The sequence below is a fragment of the Erpetoichthys calabaricus genome, chromosome 9 (assembly GCF_900747795.2).
Source record: "Erpetoichthys calabaricus chromosome 9, fErpCal1.3, whole genome shotgun sequence".
NCBI classification, from domain to species: domain Eukaryota; kingdom Metazoa; phylum Chordata; class Cladistia; order Polypteriformes; family Polypteridae; genus Erpetoichthys; species Erpetoichthys calabaricus.
The window spans coordinates 98,376,564-98,401,950 of NC_041402.2; the positions used below are offsets into that span (position 1 = coordinate 98,376,564).

The following is a 25,387-nucleotide window of genomic DNA, read 5'->3' on the forward strand; positions in this document are numbered from 1 at the left end:
AACTGCTCTTTTTATGATTTGCGCTCCAGTCATTAATTATCACAAATTTACTAGTAATCATGTTGAGTGTTTGCTCAAAATCCTTAAAGACAGAAATTCTATTCTCTGCTGCTCCAATGAATGATATTCATATATTGTAGCTCTTTGTAACCTACACTGTATTTAATTAATGGAAGACACTTGAAATGTAGAGCTTTAGAGATTTGTATACTGATGAAATTAATGAATCCTTTGAACAATTATGTATCAATGTATATTATTCAATTAATACACTACTTTTTCTATGTATAAATCAGAAACATTGTTCAACTTGATAACCTTCCATTGATTTCAAATTTGAACATATACACTACCTTGTAGTGATGAAGATATCTGTAGTATTTCTAGACTTTTTTTATTTATTTCAGGGTGTGCACCTATAAAAGATCTTATGCAATGATGAGGAAGGGATGTCTCAATTAAAATCTCAGATAAGGAGTAGGATTCAGCCCTTCACCATATTACCTTCATCTTCAGCCAATGCTGAACTGTACACTCATTTATCTTGGATACAATAATAATAATAATAATACTCTATCAGGAACAAAATCTAAATTATGAACAATGACATCAAGCACTACCCTTTACCATCCTCTGTTGTGTGAAGTTAAGCAAAATGACAACATTTATTAGCTAACTAGAAAGATTACAATAAGCGAACTTTGGAGGCAACTCAGGCCACTTCTTCAGGCAAGATGTTATGTAGGTAATAGGTTTTTGGGATTCAACATATTTTGGGGGGAAATATTAGCTTCTCTACTAAATAGTACAATAAGATTATGGAGTGAAAAATCTCCTGTACAACACTAGTATAGTGTTGACTTATCATACTCATCTGGAGGAATCCTAATCCAACCTTGCAAAGGGAAAGCAATGTTTTAATTTATTTAAAACTATAAAAAATATTGCAAACATTCCTTCATTTTGTTTCAAAATGTTTTCTTGGAACTATCTGATACTGGGGTCTCTGTTTCCATATCTCTCTGAACGTAGGAGTTTTCCTGAGTGTTGAATGTTATTAACATATCAGTATTTGGAATGTTGTATGTTTTGACTGAACTGTGTTTATTTATCATAATGTAATCTAAAAGCTCAATAAAACTTAAAAGATGGCAAACATGTGCACAGTATATTTATTTTATTGAATATGCTCTATCTTTTACTTTGGTTTACATTTAATATACATGCACTTTTTACATAAATTACTCATAGGAATTGTATTTGTTCATATTATAGTCCATTATTTTAGTTAATCTTTTAAAACTTTTTACAGCATTTATCAGTAGTTGACAACACACTGGACATTGGGAATAACATAATTATTAACAGCAATAAAATTATTTTGTTTGCATATTATGGAAGTTCTTCATTCTTGTATTTAAAATAGAACATATATCTGCTTATGAAAAAATTAAATAATCAAGATATTGTAATGTGCCTGTAAAATCAAGTTTCATTTAACAAGCTTAATTTTAAAATTATAATCACTGTTAAGTGTGAAATAAACAAAAAACATGAAAACCCCCTTTCAGTGCATCAAAACTATTCAACTCTTAAATTTGATACCATTGCAATCTAGTTAATTTTTGCCTTTGCAAACATAGTCATGTCTCCTGCATGGCAAAGCCTACAGATTTAACACTTATCACGTCACACATAGTATCCCGTTAAATTTATAGGAGTTTAGGAGCTGGACTAAATAATTAAATGAACATTTAAACAGAGAATCATTAAAACAGGTCATCATACTTAAAGAAACAGATTTTTTTTTTGTGATTGCAATATTTCATGTTTTCCCAAAAATATAAATCCAAATAGGTGTTATGCAATACAATTCAATAAATAAATGCTCTTTTTAATTGATTTGATTTCTATGGGCAAATATACATTTTAAAATAATGAGGGTTGACTTAATTCTGAAAACATACTACAGTATATTATTGAGAATTTGAAACAACTGGTCCATTTCTCTTTATTCTCTGCAAAATATATTTTACTAAAATTTAGCTTCTTTCTGATGTCTTGAAAAAATGTTCAGAATTTTGGATTGTTGTTAACTTTAGTTTCTCTAACACTTCCAGATTCAGATCCCCTCCCATCAAGCCCCTTGAAAACCGATGACCATATTATTTCAAACTAATATTACCATGATTCATTAAGTCCTGGTAAAATTTCATCAATACAACTTATTACTAAAAATGAATTATTAAAATTTAAACAGAAAAATTATACACTAAAAATCTTTGAATCTTAAACTCTCTACTCTGCAATAGTGCATATGGAATTGGATCATACCAGTTGCTTTTATTCCTTTTTGCAGAGTAATATTTTCTGTCAAAAAATCAAATACAGAGACAACACAGACGCTTTTACACAAAGGTTAATATGCAGTCAGTATATAATTAACACTGCTAATCTGCAGTTCTTACAGTCCAGGACAGGGGCACTGCTGGTAAGTAAAGAATCACAATGACACATTTTACAAGCTGTGGAACAGCTGATTTGAAGCGTGCAAATAATAATAAAATAGCATTTCAATCCTTAGGTTATTAACTGAAGATTTTTTTTTTTTTGACCATGAACATTCACAGTTAGTAGACATCTTAATATTGGATTATACTTAACATCCAGAGACAAAATTTAATACAAAACTGAATTAAACAAAAATATACATGTGTATGATATTTTTAGTATAAAATGAAATCTCACGATCTTGAAAGACCTTATATACTCTTCAGCTATAGATTTGGTTAGTTTTGCAACAAGCTGATTCATCCATTTAAATAGATTACAGAGATTAATCATAAGGATTTCATACAGTAAAAATCAATGTACTTAGGGAACCTATTCAGTTAAAATCAGAACTATGAAACAAAAGTAATATGCAAAACTTTTGAAAATACATTTATATATTAACACTTTTCAGCATTGCAGAAATTATTTTAACTGTAGTAGATTTTGTTCAAGTAACATATTAACTCTTATTAACAATTATTACTTTTTCATTTCCACTTGATATTTTCCAGAGAAAAACTTATTAATTGTCCATACACATTTAATTTGGTTTTCATTAAAGCAGCACATTTTTACCCAAAGTAAAAAAAAATCCATACATAATTATAAAAATTATTGATAATAATTTAACATTCAGGGCTCAAACTCACTGTTCTAAACAAAATAATTGACCAGAGTGTGATGGTGTGGTTGGTGGTGCTGTTAAGGGCCAGGATTGTGCAGTTCTACTAAGTACCACATGTATTGTAGGAAAGTTACACTGGTTGGTCAGATTTTAAAAGGGAAATACTGCAGCAGAGCACTGTTGCATTTTCTGTACTAATAATCTTATACCTGTACAGGTCAATAAAAGCAGTTAAGTGTATGTCCATATGCCTCTCAGATAATATCTATCATCACTGAATTTTTCAGGGTTCGCTTCACTATAAATATAAATAAAAAACTATAGTATGTAATTTCTTATAATTTTTACAGTGCTTTTTGAAAATTCCACTTCTCAGTTCTGTTTCTCTATATGGTATATTATTCACACTAAATTTAAGATACTTCTTGCCTTTATACATTAAATGGTTTATATTCACAAGTTCTGTACATTTATGGGGATTATTAAATAGAAAAAAAAAAGGTAAACAACAGGTAAAAAAAACCAAAACAATATGCCATACCAAAAAACACCATCGCCTGCCTTAGAAATAACATCCCCACAATCAATGGTTTGGGACTACCTCTCTGTTCTTGTCCTTTACAATTTACCTGATGGAACTATGAATTCATATGATTTCAGAACCTTGCCATTATGGAATGTCTTTCCTTAAGTCCTCTGACCTAAAACTCATCGTCCAGTATGACAATGATCCTACAACCTGCAGTAAATGTGCCATGCAGTTGGTTAAGACTAAGAAAAGTAATATTTTGGATTGACTGGGTCATAATCCAGATTTCATCTCAAAAGAAATGTTACAGAAAGGTCTGAAGTGGACTCTTCATGCAAGACAGTGAACAAATCTAGAGCAGATAAAGTAGTTCTCTCTCAAAGCAGAGGCTGATTAGTAATTATTGTAAATGTTTAGTTGCTCTTATAATGTAGCTGCTGAAGAATCTACAATATTTATTTTTACATGTGTATCCATTATTCACAACATAATCATTAAATATTGGAGTTTTTGTTTAATAATTTAAAAGAAATTGTTTACATGCCTTCAAGTAGTATTGTGTCTACAAGTGACAATAATATTAAATGTAATTTAAAATAAAAGTGAAATGTCTTGATTCTGTAAGTAGTCACAGATGTATCATCTTTCATTGTGTGTCCCTTAAATGGCACTTACACAGTGCTTTCATTTATATTTTATAAAATGTCTATAAAAGACTTTACTCATGACTTTATATATTAGAGCAAATACAAATTGCATACAAATCAGTGAATGAAGCAGTGAGCAGGAATACATCTGTATTATCATTTCAAAAGTATAAAGAATGCTGAACCACTAAGACAAAGACTGACCATCCAAACAAGAAGAACCCCGTAAGCACCCTGACTGAGCCTCAAAGTTCAATGATGAACAAATACAGGTCAGCACCCATGTATCACCATTTCTACCATGAAGGATCATGGCATTTGCTTCATTTGCCAGAATTTGGTAAAAGTAATGATCTAAGAAGCTAAATACTGGTCTGACCAAGTTCTTCAGGAAATCCTGAATTAGTTTGCAAAAGACTGAGTCAAACTCTGGCCATATTCCAAAATAACAATGGTTCCAAGAATATGTTCATAATAACACTGTTTCAGTTTATTTGAAACAAGAATAGGAGAGACCTTGGCTTTCCCAGGTCTCAGTACCATGCAAACATCTGTAGATAGCCTTGAGTATCAAAGTACTTTAACATTGCCCTTCAAACTAGAATTAATCTACAAAGAGCAAGAATAATAAAATCCCATTCATACAGACACAACTAAAACAACCTAATGCAGTAAGGAGTTTTTACTAAGTGTTAATTCAATTGACTGAATACTTAAAGAAAAGAAGACATTTCAGTTTTTCAGAATTATTCTTGCACAATAAAATACTTTGCCTTACTTAAATTATTATTTACTTTAAGATGCGTGACTCAAGTAATCAGTTGTAGACATTGAAAATTAAGGCAGTAAGGAAGTACTTAATTTCTGAAAGCACTATAAATGATTATAATACAATAATAAGGGATGTATACTTTACTTCCAGAGATAAAACAAAGTTGTCATAGCTTATATCATTTTTGTCCTAAACTAATTAAAATTCAAGTGCAGTCAAGGTATCTAACAGCTGATTAATACAGCTATGGTGATATGAGACAATTTAAATCTGCACAATCACTTAGATTATACCCATAATTCACTCAAATTGTATTTCTTGCAAAAGGTGACAACATGCATCACTTAAAATCCATTTATGACAATAATTATTTTTCCCCAGTCTAGTAATTTTAAACAAATAAATGAATAATTATTTAAATACAGTTCATAGCTAGTAGAAACACAAACTTTGATGGTGAACAATGAAACAAGGATGAAACAAAGAATATATGATTTATAGTATCACATAAACATTAAAAATATTTTACAAGTATATATAGTTCATAATGAATGCTTCTTTGTTTAAATTACCAGAGGCAAAAAAACATACGAAATATTTTCATCAACTGATGTAAGAGATCATTCTTCACCTGTTAAACTGGCCTGATAGTGAAGTCTTCCACAAAGATCTAAAATGTTACCTTAGTGAGCAAACTGCACACCATGACCAGTCTTTCCACCTCCCCCATCCCCACCACAAATCCAAGTTCAAAGATTTTTTTGTCAGCACAGCCTCACACTGGCAGTATGACAGCTTCTGTGTTAACATTTTATTTGACAATCCATAGAAAAAATAGCATTTGCACACTGAGGAGCAAAGCAGTAGCAGAAGTCTTGTAAAGGAAAGTGTAAACTGCTAAACATATAACTGAGCAGGCGCAAAAAATTTTTGTTGAGCTGGATACCAGATGGTTAAGTTCCCCTGTTGATGTTTGTAATACATTACTCAGTCCTTCCTTCTTTTTCATACACTCTTTCTCTCTCTCTCTTTCACCCATGCTCTCTCACTCAGTCGTCGTCAGATCAGATGGAGGTTTCAAGTGAAAAAGTGAACTGAAAGAGAAAAGAAAAGAAAAAAACAGAAATTAAAAATGAATTTCTCACAAAAACTAGGATTATTAAAAAAATACTTGAATTCTAAATCAAACAAATCTTTGACCAACTGAACCAGAACACCTATGATGAGAACATGCATAGGGACATTATAATTACAACTTCATCCAACTAAAACTATTTGGATAATAGAATGTCTAATTTATTCAACCAAGAAAAAGTCCATCCATCCATCCATTATCCAACCCGCTATATCCTAACTACAGGGTCACGGGGGTCTGCTGGAGCCAATCCCAGCCAGCACAGGGCGCAAGGCAGGAAACAAACCCTGGGCAGGGTGCCAGCCCACTGCAGGGTGCGCACACACACACCCACACACCAAGCACACACTAGGGACAATTTAGACTCACCAATGCACCTAACCTGCATGTCTTTGGACTGTGGAAGGAAACCGGAGCACCCGGAGGAAACCCATGCAAACACGGGGAGAACATGCAAACTCCATGCAGGAAGGACCCGGGAAGAGAACCCGGGTCTCCCAACTGCAAGGCAGCAGTGCTACCCACTGCCACCAAGAAAAACTTTTCCATAATATTCCAGCTTTAGGTAATGCAACGATAATCCTTGAAATGCATTGAGGGTGTGTACTTGAAATTGAAATTTGCAAAATGTTAAAAAAAAAAAGTCTCTACTTATCAATATCAAGAATGCAACATAACAATTAAAATAGCATAGCGTTTATCAACATGCTCAACTGAATGGGACAGCAACCCATCCTAGCAACACTCTGCATAAAGACCGGCATATATCCACACTCACAGTTGCATAAGGTCAGTATAGAATTAATAATTAACCTAATGTGCAGTTTTTTTTTTATAGTGGAAGGAAAACCTGAGTACATTGAGAAAAATCTATGCAGACAAAGGGGATGACATGAAAACTCCACACAAGTTGAAAAGGTGCAAGATTTGAACCCAAGATGATGGATGCATGAAATGAATCAATTATTTAAAAGTAATATAAGTCTATAGTATAACCAAAACAATTTATGAAATCACTGTGACTTTAAAGCAGTTAACAAAAAATAATATTTGTCAAAATGTACAATATACACAATATATCCTTCTAAATTTGCAATTATTAAATGTCATCGTTTGAATTATATTCAGGCATCATTAAATGCATTTAACTTAACTCAGGGTTACATGGGCTGGAGTCTGTCTTGGCAGCATCTGGCACAAGGCAGTAACCAAACTTGCATACTGTTACCAGTCCATCACAGAGTGTACTGCTATAAACAAAACATTGGGCCAATTCAAAGTCAAGAACTAATCTAACATTCTCATATTTAGCATGTTGGAGGAAAACTTAACTCTGATGACGGAAAATGTGCATACTCTACTCTGACCCTATCTGAATCAGGATCTGAGTCCAGAATGCGGCAACGGTGAGGCACTGTTGTCCCAGGGATTCATTGTACATATTTTTCTTAAGATTTACAAGCATGTGTAAAATGTTTGACCGTTCACACAGCCAGAAGAGTTTTTTGTTGAGGAAAATGTACTTAAAACTGCCTAACTTCTTAACTATGACAGTAACGGTACACTTAAAGTGATGATGGGGTCATATATAACATTTAACTTTATATTTTCTTCTCTGATAATGTGTTATATATAAGAAGTTTTATTTCTGTGACTCAGATATTTACTTAAGACTTTCAATATAGTTAACTAATTTGGGACTTTAATATTTGTTGGCATAACAGATGTTACTAGAATGTTCCATTTATATGTGTGAGATCTCGAGTGAATTAAAATATGTTTAAATGTTTTAGTTAAATTAAAAGACGTGCAGGTTAGGTGCATTGGCGATCCTAAATTGTCCCTAATGTGTGCTTAGTGTGTGTGTGTTTGTGCCGCCTTCGGTTGGGCTGGCGCTCTGCCCGGGATATGTTCCTACCTTGTGCCCTGTGCTGGCTGGGATTGCCTCCAGCAGACCCCATGACCCTGTGTTAGGATATAGCGGGTTGGATAATGACTGACTGACTGACATCTAGAAACTGTGTGAAAAATAACCAAGTGCATCAAGGGTATGCATCTAATACATTAAAGTAATTAAATCTCTGCAGCCCTGAGAAGGCAAGGCCTATTAAGCTTATTTTTTTACTAATAAACCATGTGAATCATGCATTGGAGACATCATTGAAAATTAAGGTGAAGTTCATTCAAGGTGTAAACTACATCTACACCCAAAAGGTCATGAGAATCTGGAACAAATATATATATTCAGAATAAGTTTCATTCTTGGGAATATCCTATAAATAGCATAACTTAAAATTCTTAAGCCTGCTCAGTCAAATTAAGGTCATTGGGAAGCCAGAGCCTATGGCGATAGAATCAGACACAAGGCAGGAAAAAGACCTGAACAGTGGACCAGCCTATTATAGCTTACTTGTGCTACTTACACATACACACATGCAAGACCAATTTAGAATTGTCAAACAACCAAACATAATACCTTAGGAATAGTGAAAAAAAAAAAAAATAAAAAAAAATAAAAGCACACACACCAACACACAGACACAAGGAGAATGCATAAACTACACATTGATAGAAGGCAAGTGCAGGATTTAAATCCAAGACACTATCAGTATTATTCATTCTGCCACACATGTACAGTATGCTAATTTAAATATATATCAGCTGTTAAAACTTTTCTGAAGTTTGCAGCACAGAATCAACAAATACAAGATAGAAATATTTTAAAGGTAGGGACACACAAGTTTCAACTTACTAAATATTATTCCTATAATGATTGCACATATTGCTCCAGATATTATCATCATCTAAAACAAAAAAAAAAACAAGAGTTGTGTTAGAATCCAGCAGTGTTTACAGTTTCATTTTCTCCTGCTGTATGAACTGCTTTTTGGCCACTGTTTAACATTAATTTCATATCTATTTTTTACAGTTTCTGTATTTACTTTCCTTTTCTGTAGTTTGGTTGTGAAAACTGGATCCTCACCTTACAGTTTTTCCACCAGTATTTGCTCTTCAGCTTAGCAGCACTGCTCTCAAACTGAGAGGCACCAGCCTCAAGTGCGTTTGCACGTTCATCCAGTTCAGAAAGCTTCTGGTCCCTCTCCAGTACTTTTTCCACATTCACTCGCATGATGTCCACAACCTATGTGAGAGTAAATGGGAAGAGCAGGATTACAAAATTAAGCCTACTGATTAAACTGTTTATTAAAGAGAGTTTAAGATTGTTTTTGGAGGAGCGATAGGGGTAAATAAGATTTCAGTCCCAAGGTTTACTGAAATAATTCCTAAGGGCTCAGCCTGTCTTCAAACACAGGAAATCAAATAGAGTTTCCAGCATTTTTAAGACACATTCTAAGTGCCAAAACAGTACTATGTATGTCAACCCACACAATCTTACCTCTTCGACCTGCGCTTGACTCTGTTGCAGCCTTCGGTTGCTGCTTGTATTTGGAGGTTGTGGAGGAGGTCCCCCACCTGGTGCCCCATCTTGGCCCTCAGTAGCTTCACCAGGGGCACCAGGAGCTGCAGGAGCAGACCTGAAAACATAAATGTTGTATTTTTGTTTTAATTTAAAAATTCTACAGTATATTATAATTCATTACCTAAAAGCAAAACAAGAAAAAATACAGGTGATAAATACTTGGTACTTTCACATAAATCACACAGTTGTGTACATTATGTGGAATGGCAAGTGCAAATATGCCCAGTGTCTATACGTTTGCTTAGATGTTTTATGTACAGAACTCCTAGAATATGTTACATGTCCCAGTGACATGGTAATGAAATAATGGTTTAGAAAAAAAATGAATAAATGTATGAATTAATTCTGATCTACTGTATGATTTTTCTTTAAAATACAGTAAACCACAACAGTCTAGATTTTTTAAATAAATATAGATTAGTTAAACTGTTTCAAATTAAAGAAATTGACACATAAACATTTGCTGTCTGAATGCAAAACTAAAGACAAAAATGTATGTAACGCTTTTGATTTAAACCTTTGATTGACATTTGTCAGACATTCAAAGGGCAGTTTCTGTTTTTAATATTGGTATTTTTATTTTCAGCTAACACATCAAATAATCTCAAAAAAATATACCAGCAAAAAAAATGTTGTACAAACACTATGCAGTTTTCATACAAACATTAGATGGCCAGGAAATCAAATAGAATTTCCAGCATTTTTAAGACACATTCTTAAGTCTAGGTGCCTAAACAGTACTATGTATGTCAACTGTTGGAATATGGAAATAAAATATTGCTTATTTTATCTACACAATTTCCTTTGGCTCTAGCTGCTTATCTTGGGAAAGGTTGTGTGAAAGCTTGAACCTAACCCACCTAGCATTGGAAGCAAGGCAGGAACAATCACTGCATGTGACACCATGTCCATGGCTTGATGAACGCAAACACAGACATTAGGGCCAATTTAACAATGCCAATATTCCATACCTGCTGTAAGAAATAATTTTTATGTTAGAAAAGACAGACATGCCAGTGTGGAATGTCAAGAGCTGCTATGTGATTATGTGTCTTCATTGTGTGTTAGATGCGCCATAAGAAAAACAAACAATGGTGGACTGGATGAAAGCTGGATGTATTATTCCACCAAAACCCTGAAGCCGAGAATGCGTAACTCTCTCCCTATAGAGAAAAAGGGGGTGGCTCTTAAGCAGGTAAAGCAATAGGTTGAAAGATTTCCTGACCACTAAACAACAAATAAGAGACATTCAAAAAGAACTTATAGCACCCTACTGTCCAACAATAAAGTAGGTAATATGGGTACTGCCTTGGTGTTCTCACAGTTTAAGAAGAGCACAAGGTTACTTGGACATCCATGAACATTAAAGGTAATGTTAGTGTCCTTACCTATGGTACAAAATTATGGCTCCCTCTGATCCCATAAGTTTTTGTGAGCCTTTGCTAAGAAAAGATTCATACCCACTGCAATATTAGTGATATACTGAGTTTATCTTTGGTTTATAAATTAAGGCAGGTGGGAAGAATGTCATGACTGAGTTTGTGACCACTGAATGCATCTGTCATTAAAACAGAAAATACTCAGTGGAAAGAAATCTGAGTGGCAGAACTGAAGGAGATTAAACCAAAAATGAGAAAACATGCAAGTGCTTAGCAATCAAATTTTAAACTGTGATTTAGCAAAACCAAAATTAGAAATTCAGTAAAGTTCAAAAATCTGTAATTCTTAACTTTCCTAAATTCACTTTTATTTTTTTTACATATGGAGCAAATAACTTCCCTTTTATTTTATGTTATGAAATGAACTAAGAGCTAACAATTTTAAGTATTCTACAGCTGTGTTTAAAAGGATAATATTTTCTGCCTTTTTGAGTGTTTACAGCACAGGTGTTGAACTCCGGTCCTTCCCTGGAGGGCCGCAGTGGCAGCAGGTTTTCATTCTATCCTTCTTCTTCATTTGTGACCAGTTTTTGCTGCTAACTAACTTCTTTTGCCTTAGTTTTATTTAACTTGACTCAGACCCCTTAGTTGTCTCTTTTTCCTTAATTAGCAGCCAAACAATAATGAGACACAAAACAAGCCGCCACATGACCAGCTCACCTGTGCCCAGCACATAATATCTGAAAATAATGAAAGGTGAAGGTCTCAATAAGGTTGATCTCTCAGGTCACCAAAACATTTTGACGATGTTCTTAGAAAAAACAGAAAATCAACAGTTTTAGAAATGTCTGCCATGGCAGAATAAGAGCAGCAGCAAGCTGTGGAATTAAATAACGAGTTTAATTAACAGCAAGAATCAGCTTTTCATTAAGAGACTGGTTGGAGTGAAAATTGTTTCACATCTCATTTCTGTTTGGCTCTCAATTAATGAAGAAAGGAATACATTCAGAGGACGGAATCCTTAAAAACAGGGCTATTAAAATGAAGGGAAAATGAGTTAATTAGCAATGAAAACTGGTCAGTGATAAGGAAAAGGGCTAGAATGAAAACCTGCAGCCACTGCTGCCCTCCAGGCCTGGAGTTCGACACCCTTGGTTTACAGGTTGAAATATTCAACAAATTGTTAAATGATTTTTATTGCATTTAATTCCATTAAATATGTGCACTTCTTTATTATTAAGAAGGCAATTTGTTTCACAATGTAGTTACTTTAGAATTTTTTTTTTCATTTTTCCTTAAGGTTTTTTTTTCTCTGAAATAATGTCAACTTAATATCCTCTTGTTTTGTTGGCTCTGGTAATCTCATTAATTTCATTTGTCTTAAATATAGATATGTTTATTTATATTACAACCTAATTGTGGCTGCGTGTTTACATTCAGTATACCTTGAAACATTTTATGATCTATCAGTTGTCACACATGCATGTGAAAGGATCGCGTCAAAGGATTTGCTCAATTGAGGTTTGTAATAACCCACCATGACAAGAGGGGGAGCTGTCACTAACATTCTCTTCTCTTTCTCTCTCTACAGTGCTGAGAATCACTGGCACTTAGCCTTCCCCTTCCAGTTCATCAGCTATAAGAAACACCGGCTGCCTGGAAAGAGTTGTCTTTTTCAAAAAAGACCAACCCCCCAGACGGAGCTCCTGTAATATACCCTAAATTCTGTGGCTAGAGTTGTTTCATTTTTGTTAAGCATTGTGCCTAAGGGCAAGAAGCATAGTGCCAAGTCCACCTTTTACCATTGCATGACCTGTCATTCCTGCACCCAACCACACAGTGTTGATATAAAATTCTACTGTGGGTTGGATGCTTCTTTAGGTGGTCCTAAATCATATGATTGTATGTGACAGAAGGACAGGGACTACTATAGTACTAAAAGATGGGAACGTTTGTGAACAAGTCCATCAGAAAGACAGAAAAACTTGAAATTAGAGCATTCAGGCAGCATAATTTTATTTTCCTTTGTTTTACTTATTGTTACCTTATTCTTCTTATGGCCACAGATCCTTTTTTATTATTAATAAACAGGCAATTTTATAACATCTGGTCTCTTTGGTATCATTATAGATGAAGAGAGTCCCTACAGAATGAGAGCGCAGGTTCTTTTTATTTTATAAAATGTATTTTGTTACGTTTAATTTGGTTTTTAAATGATGTGTTAGTAGTGTAAACTATAGACTTGCTAAGAATAAAGTGAAATGCGTTGAAGTGAATTAGACTGATAATATCTGAACTTCACTTTAGTGATTTAAAACTGAGAGGTGAATTGCTCTTTGAATGTACATTCTTCCAGCAGAACCTTCTTAAATCTACCGCTTACAGTTGGAAGACATGTCTTCTGTCTTTCTTCAGATATTGATCAAATATTTCTGCCTGTGGAGCATTATAGTGGCAGAATGAGACGAGTACCATCATTTGTATGGTGCCTCAGTTTCTGTCTGTGCTTGTTCTCCTTGTATTAGTAAAGGGTTTCCCTGCATACTTTGTTCCTCTCCTGCACAAACATAAAGCTTTTTTTTATTTAAATTTCCATTCTATTTTGAATATCACCCCAAGGCATTTCACAAGGATGGAGGCATTGTGCAATTATTAATTTATTTATTTTAGAGTGGGTAAAAGCTCAAGGTCATTCAATTGGAAATGGAAAAATTGTGCTTCATTGTAAAATAGGTGAATGTTGCTGTAAAGGTAATAATAATTTTATAAGCTGCATTACTATATTAAAATGTGTCACTGTATACTGTATATTAGTAGATAATAGACAAAAAGTGTAAATATTACTAAATGGGCAATACTAAGTATATGAAAATAAGAGGCTTTGCAGGAGACAATTAACAACTTAGTATGCTTGAGATTTTTAATTAATTATTGGACATGTTTGGCTGACCTTAATAATAATAATAATAATACATTTTATTTATTTGTAGGCACCTTTCTAAACACTCAAGGACACCGAACAATAGACAAAACACAGGTTATAAAGAAAAGTAAAATACAAAAGTTAAAATCAGACAGAGCATTATAATCAAAGAGAAAAAGCAGTCTTAAACAAATGAGTTTTAAGTTTAGATCTGAAAAGTGAAAATGATTCAATATTTCTAAGCTCAGATGGTAGTGAGTTCCAAAGCTGGGGAGCCGAGCAACTGAATGCTCTGCTCCCCATAGTGGTAAGACGGACGAAGGGGACAGTCAAGTGGATGGAGGAAGAGGATCTAAGAGAATGGCAACTTGGAGGGGGTCAGAGAGATATGGAGGGGCAAGGTTGTGGATAGCTTTAAAAGTTAGTAGGAGAATTTTGAATTAAATTCGGAACTGAACTGGAAGCCAATGAAGCTGCTGCAAAACGGGAGTGATATGGTGAATAGAGGGGGTTCTAGTAATGATGCGGGCAGCTGAAATCTGGACCAGTTGAAGCTTATAAAGAGATTTGTGAGAAAGACCAAAGAAAAGGGAATTGCAAATAAACCAGACGAGAAGTGACATGGCTATGAAGAAGGATAGCAGTGGTGTGGGGAGTGAGTGAGGGAAGGGTGTATACAATTAATGTTACGCAAGTGGAAATATGATGTGGGACTGAAAGGATAAAGTACTGTCAAGGATGACACCCAAACTCTTAACCTGTGGGGAAGGGGAGACAGAGGAATTATCAATAACAAATGAAAAATGATCAATTTTGGATGATGTTCATTTTGCACCAATGAGGAGAATCTCAGTTTTGTCACTATTTAATTTAAGACAATTTGAAGAAAACCAGGATTTGATTTCTGCTATGCAATCAATAAGTGAGGAGGGTGGAAAGAAAGCAGTATGTTTGCTAGTGAGATAAAGCTAGGTGTCATCAGCATAACAGTGGAAGCTAATGTTATATTTACGAAAGATATTACCAAGGGCTGTGGTGGGCTGGCGCCCTGCCTGGGATTTGTTTCCTGCCTTGCGCCCTGTGTTGGCTGGGATTGGCTCCAGCAGACCCCCGTGACCCTGTAGTTAGGATACAGCAGGTTGGATAATGGATGGATGGATATTACCAAGGGGAAGGAGGTAAATAATGAAAAGGAAGGGCCCCAGGACAGAGCCCTGGGGCACACCTGAAATAACAGTGGTGGGTTGGGATGTGAAAGTTTTAAGCTGAACAAATGAGTGCTGCCTGAGAGGTAGGATCTGAACCAATCTAGAGGAGTGTGGGTAATGCCAATCGAAGATAATCTATTGAGAAGAGTAGTGTGACAAATAGTGTCAAAGTCTGCACTCAGATCAAGGAGGATGAGAATAGTAATTAATCCAGAATCAGCTGCCATAAGGAGGTCATTAGTAATTTTGATAAGTGCCGTTTCTGTACTGTGGAGGGGACGAAAACCAGACTGAAACTGTTCATACTGATTATTTTGAGATAAATGACAATGAAGTCGAATAGCCACTATTTATTCAAGAATTTTGGAAATGAAGGGTAGATTAGAAATAGAACGAAAATTACTAAAATTAGTCGGATCAGCACCAGGTTTTTTCAGTATTGGGGTTATTGCAGCAGTTTTAAAAGATGAAGGAACGGTACCAGTAGTGAGAAAAGAGTGGATTATAGAGGGGAGGCAGGCTTTGACCAGAACCGTAGGAAGGCATCCAGTTGATAGGTGGATGGCTTAGACTTACAGACAAGATCTGAGATTTCTGAGAAAGTAGGAAGCTGAAAAGAGGAAAACAAGTGAGTTGGTGAGTGAAATTCAAATGAAGTACTGGAGGAATCCGTACAGATATACTGATGAATCTTCTGGATTTTTTCATTAAAAAAGGACATAAAGGAATTGCAAAATTCAGTTGAGTAAAGGTGAGAAGGTAAAGAATCCGGGGGTTGTGGGTTTTTGTTAAGTGGTGAAAACAATGACTTGGTATTGCCTTCATTGGAAGAAATAATGTGAGTATTATAGTTAGATTTAGTTTGGGCAATACAGTCCTTGTAATAAAGCATATGGTTTTTGTACATCTCTTTGTGAACAAAGAGTCCAGTTTTTTTATATAATCGTTCAAGTTGCCAGCCTTTGGCTTTCAAAAGCTGAAGTTCAGGCGTGAACCAGGGAGCAGAAAAGGAGAAAGAAACAGATCTAGTTTTTAATGGAGCGACAGAGGTAAAAATACCATTAACTCCAGTGTTGTAGTGTGAGACCAGTTCTTCAGGAGTGGATAAATTAGATAGATAGATAAATTATGAATGTCCATAAGGGAATCAATACTAGAGGAAAGAGAGTCTAAGTTAATATTCTTAATATTACAGAAAGACATGAGACGGGAAAGCTTAGTATTGGAAAGTGCAAGTTTAACATTGAATGAAATAAGAAAATGATCAGTTATGGGGAGTTCATCTGCAGTACAATCAAGCGGGGTAACTCCAGAACAGCAAATCAAGTCCAAGATATGTCCTTTGGAATGAGTGGGAACATCAGTATGCTGCTGGAATCCAAAACTCTCAAGGCAGGATGTAAAGTCTCTAGTAATAGGGACATTGATATTATCCATATGAAGTATTATGTTTGTAGTATGACTGCAAAGGGACAAGAGTATAACTCACTGTGAATGGGTCACAATTGTTGGTGCAAATTCACTAAGAGGTCTGGTAACCAAAACAGTTTAATTTGTTATGATTTGCAAGCAAGTTTGAATAGCATCATGATGTTCTGCAAAACAGTGAAACCCCAATCAGAAATGTCAGAAACTTTGAGTTCTAAGAAATTAACAATAGTTGTGTCTCATTCGTCTTTTCTTATGGTGGTGTTCTGCTTCATATTCCCAGGTGCGGAATATCTACTTGTTCCTGTACTTATGAAAACAAGATATCACTGAGGAGGCACTGCAGAATATTTCTACCAAAACTGCTGAATAATATGCTTTTTGATTGTTATTGCGTGTTGTCCTTTCTGCTGCATTGCTGTTCTCTGTTATATGTTTAATACATTGTGTGTTTATGTTTTTTCTTCCTTTTTTCACAGATTTTTCAATAATTACAAAAAAAAAACTAATTAAATGGGGAGAAAAGCTCAGTTTGGTTGTCAGATTAGCGGAAATAAATGTTCAGACTTAAACAGTCATGTGGAATAAAAGACTTATGCAGCAATGACATGTAGGAATTCTTATGTAAATATTGCAAATTCCAACCCTACATGATTAAAAATGGTCTACTGATATCTCTACAGAGAACAAGGCATAGGTGGTCATGCTGCATGAGCAATATATTTCACCTGACTTTCCAAGTCTGAGCATTTATTTCTGCCAGTTTCACAGCTGAGAATTTTTATATTATCGAATAAATCATTCTGTAACATTTTCTTGAGAAATGGATCAGTGAATGTGCTCCATAATTATAAACATCTGTTTAGCCTTAACCACCTGATTTCAAAGCTGAAAGGTTTATGAATGTTGATCATTATAATATGAAGTGTGTTGCACTGTTATGAGTCTGGCTGCAGTTACTCCCACACAAGGAATGTTAATTATTAATTAAGAGTACTTAATGACAATATCCACTCAATTTTTCTTGGCATTTATTTACTAACAACAGTAGAGTTCTACAGCATGACAACGCAATTTGCAGTGTATTGATGGCTATGACGGTGCTGCTGTTTATATATCTTGGCCTTTATCATTCAATATATGTGAACTCTGCATAGCAACTATGCTTTTTTTTTTTGGAGCAATGCCTGAGATAGCATTTTCTGCTTCCTTCAGAATTGATTGACTTCCTTAGAAAAATGGTACCGCATTACTCCTGAAAAACTGCAGATGCTAGCAGATTGTATGCTATAATGCATTCCGACTGTGCTGATCACACTTGGTGACTCAGACTGCTGTTTCATGTGACGCGGGTGTTTGCACTTTTAGGTTCATTTGACTATAGTAAAACCTATTTTTTTTTTCATTAAAAATAATGTAATGTATTGTTTTATTAAAATAGTGTAACCAATATTCAAAGCCAAAACAAGAAAACATTTTTTTAAATCCTGCATTAATCCATAAACAGCGCATTTTGGAAATTCTTGTTATTAAAATTTGATGTATATATCTGTTAATAATAGACTTATTTTAAATCATGATAAAATAACAACCCTTAAGACACACACACACACAATAGATAACAATCTTTCAATGACCCAAAATCGGACAATTCTATATACAACTGCTTTCCTTTTTTGGGGTTTCTGCAGTTTTTACATTACAGCCAGCATTTAATTGATTTACCTTGAAAAATAAAAAAAAAAAAGCAAAAATATCAAAGAGTTTAATTAAAGTTTAATTAAAGAGTTTAATTAAAGGGTAGGTGCTTGGCTATATAGCACTTAATTTGAAAATGAAAAGAAAGAACTTTTTTGTTTCTAATCGTATTTGATTATGATCACTTCACATTGTTATGGTAAATGTAACTTCCACAACAGAAGACTTTAATAAAAATGTCCTTGTGACCTAGGGTTAGAAAAAAGTTATCCTCCTCTTTTTGTGTCATAAAGGGCGACTTGCGGAGGATGGCCTCAGGAACTGCATCTAGCCATAAATAATTCTGCTTCAATACCTCCAAAAAATTGGGGGTAAACTGACCAACCTGGTCAAAACTAAGAAATGGGGATTAGGGTGGTAGAGAGAAAACTGCATAAAAATACTTCATTTGTTTGGTTTTATTTTGCAGGATACATTCAACATCCTATTATATTTTAGTTTACTTCTATTAAGTTCATCGATATTCTCCAGGGTGAAATTATTTACATATTAGATAAAAGTGACAATATTTTACATATTATGAGAAAGATTAGAAAAAAAATCTTAATCTCCTACACATTGTGGCAATGATTGCAGATGGAGTATTTGATTAGCATTGATGATGGTATTTCCATTTCTAATTAAAAACTTGACTTGACATTGCAGTTGATACTAAATCGGCCATTTTCATTTTGGTAGTACATTGAATCTTAAGATGTGCAAGCTTTTCCTAAACAATTAATCAAGGCAATAACATAGAGTTGTCATTTGGTGGGGACCCTTTTATTCACTTAGAGGTAAAAGTGACTATAGTTGTTGCACATTCTTTAGAGTGCCTCTTTAAAATGCATAATAAACTAAATAATATAAAATAGTTATTCATTTCATTAACTCATGAACTGTGGTTAAGAAAATTGTTTATTCCACAAAATGCAAGTCCAGTTTACATTAGAAAGACAGTGTAATATTTGGTTTTGATTGATAAAATGGTAAACATGAATCATATAGAAAAGAAAGAAAAGAATTACATTTCAGGACCTCGAAAACAGCTGACATAGCAACATCATGAAATTTTTAAAGAATCTGAACTGTTATATCCATTGTGACTCTAACTACACTTACTCTGTCACCAAACAGGAATGCACAACATTCAAATGCAAATCAAGGCGAGCGCGGAAACAAGTTATAAACTCCCCATCCAGTTCAGCAGAATGTGTAGTATAAGCCGCCTCTCATAAAAGCGTCATTTTACAAAGGATAAATGCTTGGGTCTAGGACGGAAGAGCACCCATAAACCCGTTTAATGTACAGACGTTGCTACGCAGTAGTTTTACACAGTCGAATCCATTTTAATGCCAAACACTTTTAATCAGAAAACAAACACTGATTATGGTCAAGATGTCGAGACCGCATGACCGCCCAACTGTGAAGTGTAACGCTCTACACTACATTTAATATTACTTGTACAAAACGCGCACGGGAAACGTAAACGAGAGAGAGAGAGGGATCCAAACAAATATTTATTTTCATTGACATTGTATTGCTGATTGCAATCTTAAACTTGTCAAAAGTAAAAAAGTACATGTGAATTTTAAAATAGTATGCAGTGTTCATTTATCCAATAACACTGTGTATGGAAGGATGTGAGGGGGTGGGGGTGTACAGTTTTGCCAGTAAGGTTGCAATGAAACGGTTACAGCATTGCAGAAGTTGTCGGTGCGGGGCTCATCAGACATCTCCCTACCCTCCTTTCACAAATATTCTCACGCATCTTGTACTTCCGCCCCATCAGTGCAGTACGATGCGGTGTCCTGATCTATTTACTGCCAATGCAGCATCTGCCCACTTAAAAAAAGGTTATGCACCAAGTGAGGTTTGGGGAAGTGGACATAATTAAGCATTATTTTAACTAATTACACACATTTCAAGCCATTAACTATATAGAAATGCATCATCATGAAGAACTTAAACTATTACCCAAACTCTAAATTAGACTGTCGCTCTTTGTTATCACCATACATCAAGCATATTCCTTGGCCCTCATAATTTATTACTAGGGTATTTGTTTTCACTGCAGGAAAACATATTAATAGATGGGTATAGACATTTACACGTAAAAATTAGGAGTCCCCGTTGATTTAGAAAGTAATGTTCACAGTACGATGACTGTATTTGTAATTTTGTATAGTATTGCCTTTGATCACATATTTTACTAGATGAAAAGCGCTGAAGTTCATTAATGTTTTCACACAGCTCTGTAAGCAAAGTTGTCAGAACAAGACATTCATTATACTAGTGATATTTTAAACAAATGTCCATCACATTATAGAAATCTTTAGTCGGTATTGTCGCATTGACAGTTGAAACGTCAATAAATGTTCGATTTCAAATATTTCGAATTAAATATCTTTTGGGGTTAGAAAAACTTAGAAAAGTTTATTACAATGGGAAAAAAACAGTGTCAGTAAGCTGCTTCTTTGAAGAAGAAAGCACTGACCCGTTTCCGATAAATTGTGTATGAGTTGTTTATTGTAACAGTTACATGAACCTACTTCCAATGAGTGCAGTCCAATTAATAAGGGGTTGTTCCTGTCCATGCGGACACTACAATGCGCTGCGGATTCCCCCAAATTCTCCCTGTCAGCAGCAAGCAGCACTGCACTGTCACCGCGTGTGCGCCACACTGCGGCAATTCTAGCTGGAAGCGCAGGGGGAAAAGAAAACGGCTGCAGAAATCGAGCAAGACGGCGAACAACGAGACAAACGGCTACGGGACACAAAGTAACTGACACAGCAAGCCATGCACACCTAGCACACACAAGGGCACAAGGCAGGAGACATGGAAGGAAACATGAATCTTCGTACTTACATGACTGTCAAGTTTGTTACAACACACTCTGGCAGTAAGTACCAGTTCTAGCGCCGAGAAAAAGAAATCGTCCTTTGAGAGCTATAATGAAAAGAAACTAAAATAAAAATAAATAAATACACGCACCGCTAACCGATCCCTGCGGATGTGTTCTAATATTACTGAGTTATGAAAAGAAATAAATGTAGATCATCACCGACGATGTTAACACTTTTCCAATAAAGCCGCCACTAATAAGAGACTAGCAATATTGCTGCCTTGCGGGCTGGTTGGATCGCACACCTGAAAAGCAGCCGCAGAGCTTTTATTCGGAGGGCGGTGCTGACGTCACTGCAGTCGCTGTCTATCACATCCAGTCCGGCGAGGGAAAGATGGGGGCAGTGCGGTGCGATGCAGAGAGGTGCGGAGGCGTTGGAGTCAGAGCTCAGGGAGAAAAGGAAGAGACTTTCTGTGAGGTTCCCTCCTTTCCGTGTCCCGTTTAACAAATAATTCAGGGAGGAGTGAAGCGAGTCCCTCAGACAGCAAGGATCTTGCTGAATCAGGACGTTTATTATTTGTAAATATGGCTCTGTGTTAAATAGGCAGTTCAGTTTGAAATTTAGCTGAACGGATGAACACTGCACAGCTCACGTAAAATTATTATTTAAGGGCATTTTACACATTATATCTTTTAATTCAAAGCCCTTTTCTTTCTTTCCAACATCTGTACAATATAGATTGCTTGTCTGAGCCACAGTACCTAAAAATATCAAGAAGAAGCATAAAAGCATTCAAGTAACAATCAATGTTTAGTATGATAAAACGTACAAGGAGATACTTTATTTTTAACGTATATGACATATTTTTAACGTGATTATTCTTGTACTCGTAAGTGTTAATGGTTGATGAAGAATAGTCAATCCATCCATGTATTTTATTTTCAGTCTGCACAGAAAAGCTGTAGTATTAAATAAACTCTTACAGTGCTAAAGAAACTCTTAAAAGTATATGCATGGAAATACGGATTTAATATTTACAGTACATGTTAAGTGTTAATTTAACACTGGTGACTATGCTGTGAGTTTTATACCATATTGGCCAAAGGAGATCAATCAGTCAGCTACTCGGTCATTCTCAAACCTACTTAATTCATTTCAGCATCAAGAGAAACAAATAGCCTATTCGGACAGCAGTGAGTTCAACACAGGAAACTGCCATAGTAGGTCAGTTCATTGTAGGGCACACTGAAACACACACACGCAGTCATCAAATAGCCTCTAGATTTCTGGGAGGCAGCCCTTAGACAATATTATATTGTAAAACGCAAAAATTGGACTTCATTTGATCAATATGACAAAACCCAAAACATTCACTAAACACTGGACAACTGAATTCCATCTGTCATAGTTTTAAAGAGAGCTATTATTGGATGTTGGTCTATTGAGGCATTTAAAGCATTCAGCCAACAATTAAAAATGTCAAACTAGCCGAAGAACAAAAATAAAAATGACACCTTTTACAGACTAAGCCTGTTGAATGCATTTTGAACAAAACTAAACTGTAAGAAAAATATTCTGAAAATTGTATAAGCCCAAGTTCAGCTTAAATTGAAAAAGACTGACATGTAACTAGAGGGCCTTTCTCTCATTGACCATTAAAGATTATTGTCAAGTGAGAAAGCAGAAAAAACATTATTAACTGTAATGATTATAAGTATCCATCCATCCATCCATTATCCAACCTGCTATATCCTCACTACAGGGTTACGGGGGTCTGCTGGAGCCAATCCCAGCCAACACAGGGTGCAAGGCAGGAAGCAGACCCCGGTCAGGGCGCTAGCCCACCACAGATGATTATAAGTATTTAATTCACAAATACCAATGACTGTATTCTGTATTAATCATGTGACAGAGAGCTATATGATTTATAACTTCTATATGAATTTGTTCTTCATTTAGGTAGACAAAGAATTAAGCTTGTGCACAGAATTATATGATTAACTTACATTCTTCTATGAGAAAATACTTACCTCTTGATACTAACAGAACACCCTGTGATATTATAAATCAATGTGATCATTTCTTTACTCTTGTTTAATATTATAAGAAAACATGTCACTTATGAATTAATAAATAAGGATTTGTAATCTAATCAAACAAATATAATCTAATGAAAATATTAAAACTAGAAGAATGTAATCTCTTTATAACTAATGTAATGAACAATAAGAAACTGCTTAAATTCATCTTGTGTGTGTATAATGAGAAGGACATATTCCTTAGGAATGCAAGTGCCTGATAGTTCTTTGTTTTGTTTTACTCTTGTATGTCATAGAATAAGATGTAACCATAATCTATGTATGACCTCAAAATGAACTGCTATGTTTTTTTCTGTTCTCTCTTTGGCTAATGAACAAGCTAGGTGATAAAAGAGAGAACATTTTTTCTTTTAAGTTAGTCTGTCTGAACCCAAATCAGTTGACTGAGCTGGGGGTTGGCAGTCCCACAGTCCTTTTAACTCACATTTTTAAATTGGTGATTTTTATAGACTGTTTATAGACTTCAGCGTTCACACAAGTCATCCCCTTGTTTCTACTGTATTTTTAGAAATCTACAGAATGGTTTTCAGGCAATTGATGGTACCCATTAGTAGTAGTTCATCAGACAGATACTGTCAAACGGATGATTGATGACCTTAAGCCCCACCCCAAAATATGAAAACATGATTTATAAATATATGAAAATATGATTTATGAATATATGATTTATGAAAATATAATTTATGAAAATATGATTTATAAGCTATAAACTCACGACATGTGGCATCATTTTATAAACACTAGATTCAAAACTAATATTAAGAAATGAAAGATACACTGATCTTGTTTGCATAGCCACACATAGTCATGCATAGCCGTAACTTTCTAAAAAATGCTATAAAACGAAATATACACTTATCCGGCTCGTAAGACAAATCCACGCAAGTGTGGCTCTTTATAAAAGCCATGGGAAATAAACTTTCTTTCACAGGACATGGGAACCTTTAGTGTTAAATCTGCAGCTGTTGAAATAGTCAATAAGGAAATCAACAACATCAACAACAACAGCATTTATTTATATAGCACATTTTCATACAAAAAGTAGCTCAAAGTGCTTTACATAATGAAGAAAAGAAAAATAAAAGACAAAATAAGAAATTGAAATAAGACAACATTAGTTACCATAGAAAAGGAGTAAGGTCCGATGGCCAGGGTGGACAGAAAAAACAAAACAAAAAAAAAAAACTCCAGAAAGCTGGAGAAAAAAATAAAATCTGTAGGATTTCTAGGCCACAAGACCGCCCAGTCCCCTCTGGGCATTCTACCTAACATAAATGAAAAAATCCTCTTTGTAGTTAGGGTTCTCACAGAGTCACTTGATGCTGATGGTCATACAGACTTCCATCATTGTTGGAACATCATGGTGCTTTGAGTAGATGGTGGTGGCGCAAGCCACCACCAAAAGGACACCGGAAAAGGAAACAGAAGAGACAGTAGGGGTTAGTACAGATTTTAGAGCCACCATGAATAGTTATTATAATGAATTGGATATACAGAGTATCAGGATTTAAATTACAGTAAAGTTATGAAAAGGCCATGTTAAAGTAATGTGTTTTCAGCAGTTTTTTAAAGTGCTCCACTGTATTAGCCTGGCGAATTCCTACTGGCAGGCTATTCCAGATTTTAGGTGCATAACAGCAGAAGGCCGCCTCACCACTTCTTTTAAGTTTTGCTCTTGGAATTCTAAGGAGACACTCAGTTGAGGATCTGAGGTTATGATTTGGAATATAAGACATCAGACATTCCGATATATAAGATGGGGTGAGATTATTTAAGACTTTATAAACCATAAACAGAATTTTAAAGTCAATCCTGAATGACACAGGTAACCAGTGTAGTGATATCAAAACTGGAGAGATGTGCTTGGATTTTCTTTTCCTAGTTAGGATTCTAGCAGCTGCATTCTGCACTCGTTGCAAATGATTTATGTCTTTTTTTGGGTAGTCCTGAGAGGAGTCCGTTGCAGTAATCTAGTCGACTGAAAACAAATGCGTGAACTAATTTCTCAGCATCTTTCAATGATA

At 35.0% G+C, this 25,387-nt stretch overlaps 1 protein-coding gene across 1 annotated transcript; it reads right to left on the reverse strand.

The window, feature by feature from the left end:
* Nucleotides 1-2,419: 2,419 nt before the first annotated feature.
* On the reverse strand, nt 2,420-21,719 carry LOC114657998 (vesicle-associated membrane protein 1-like). Its single transcript, XM_028810013.2, has 5 exons — nt 21,287-21,719; nt 9,659-9,797; nt 9,245-9,403; nt 9,014-9,065; nt 2,420-6,220 (listed from the first exon to the last, which is right to left on the reverse strand). Coding segments are annotated over exons 1-5 (369 nt in total). The 5' UTR covers nt 21,289-21,719; the 3' UTR covers nt 2,420-6,203.
* Between the last annotated feature and the right edge of the window lie 3,668 nt (nt 21,720-25,387).

Coding starts and splice junctions, on each gene's coding strand:
- LOC114657998 (XM_028810013.2), bottom strand. Junction 9,404..9,658: donor GTCAAGCGCAGGTCGAAGAG/GTAAGATTGTGT, acceptor ACTCTCACATAG/GTTGTGGACATCATGCGAGT. Junction 9,066..9,244: donor ACTGGTGGAAAAACTGTAAG/GTGAGGATCCAG, acceptor TTTTTGTTTTAG/ATGATGATAATATCTGGAGC.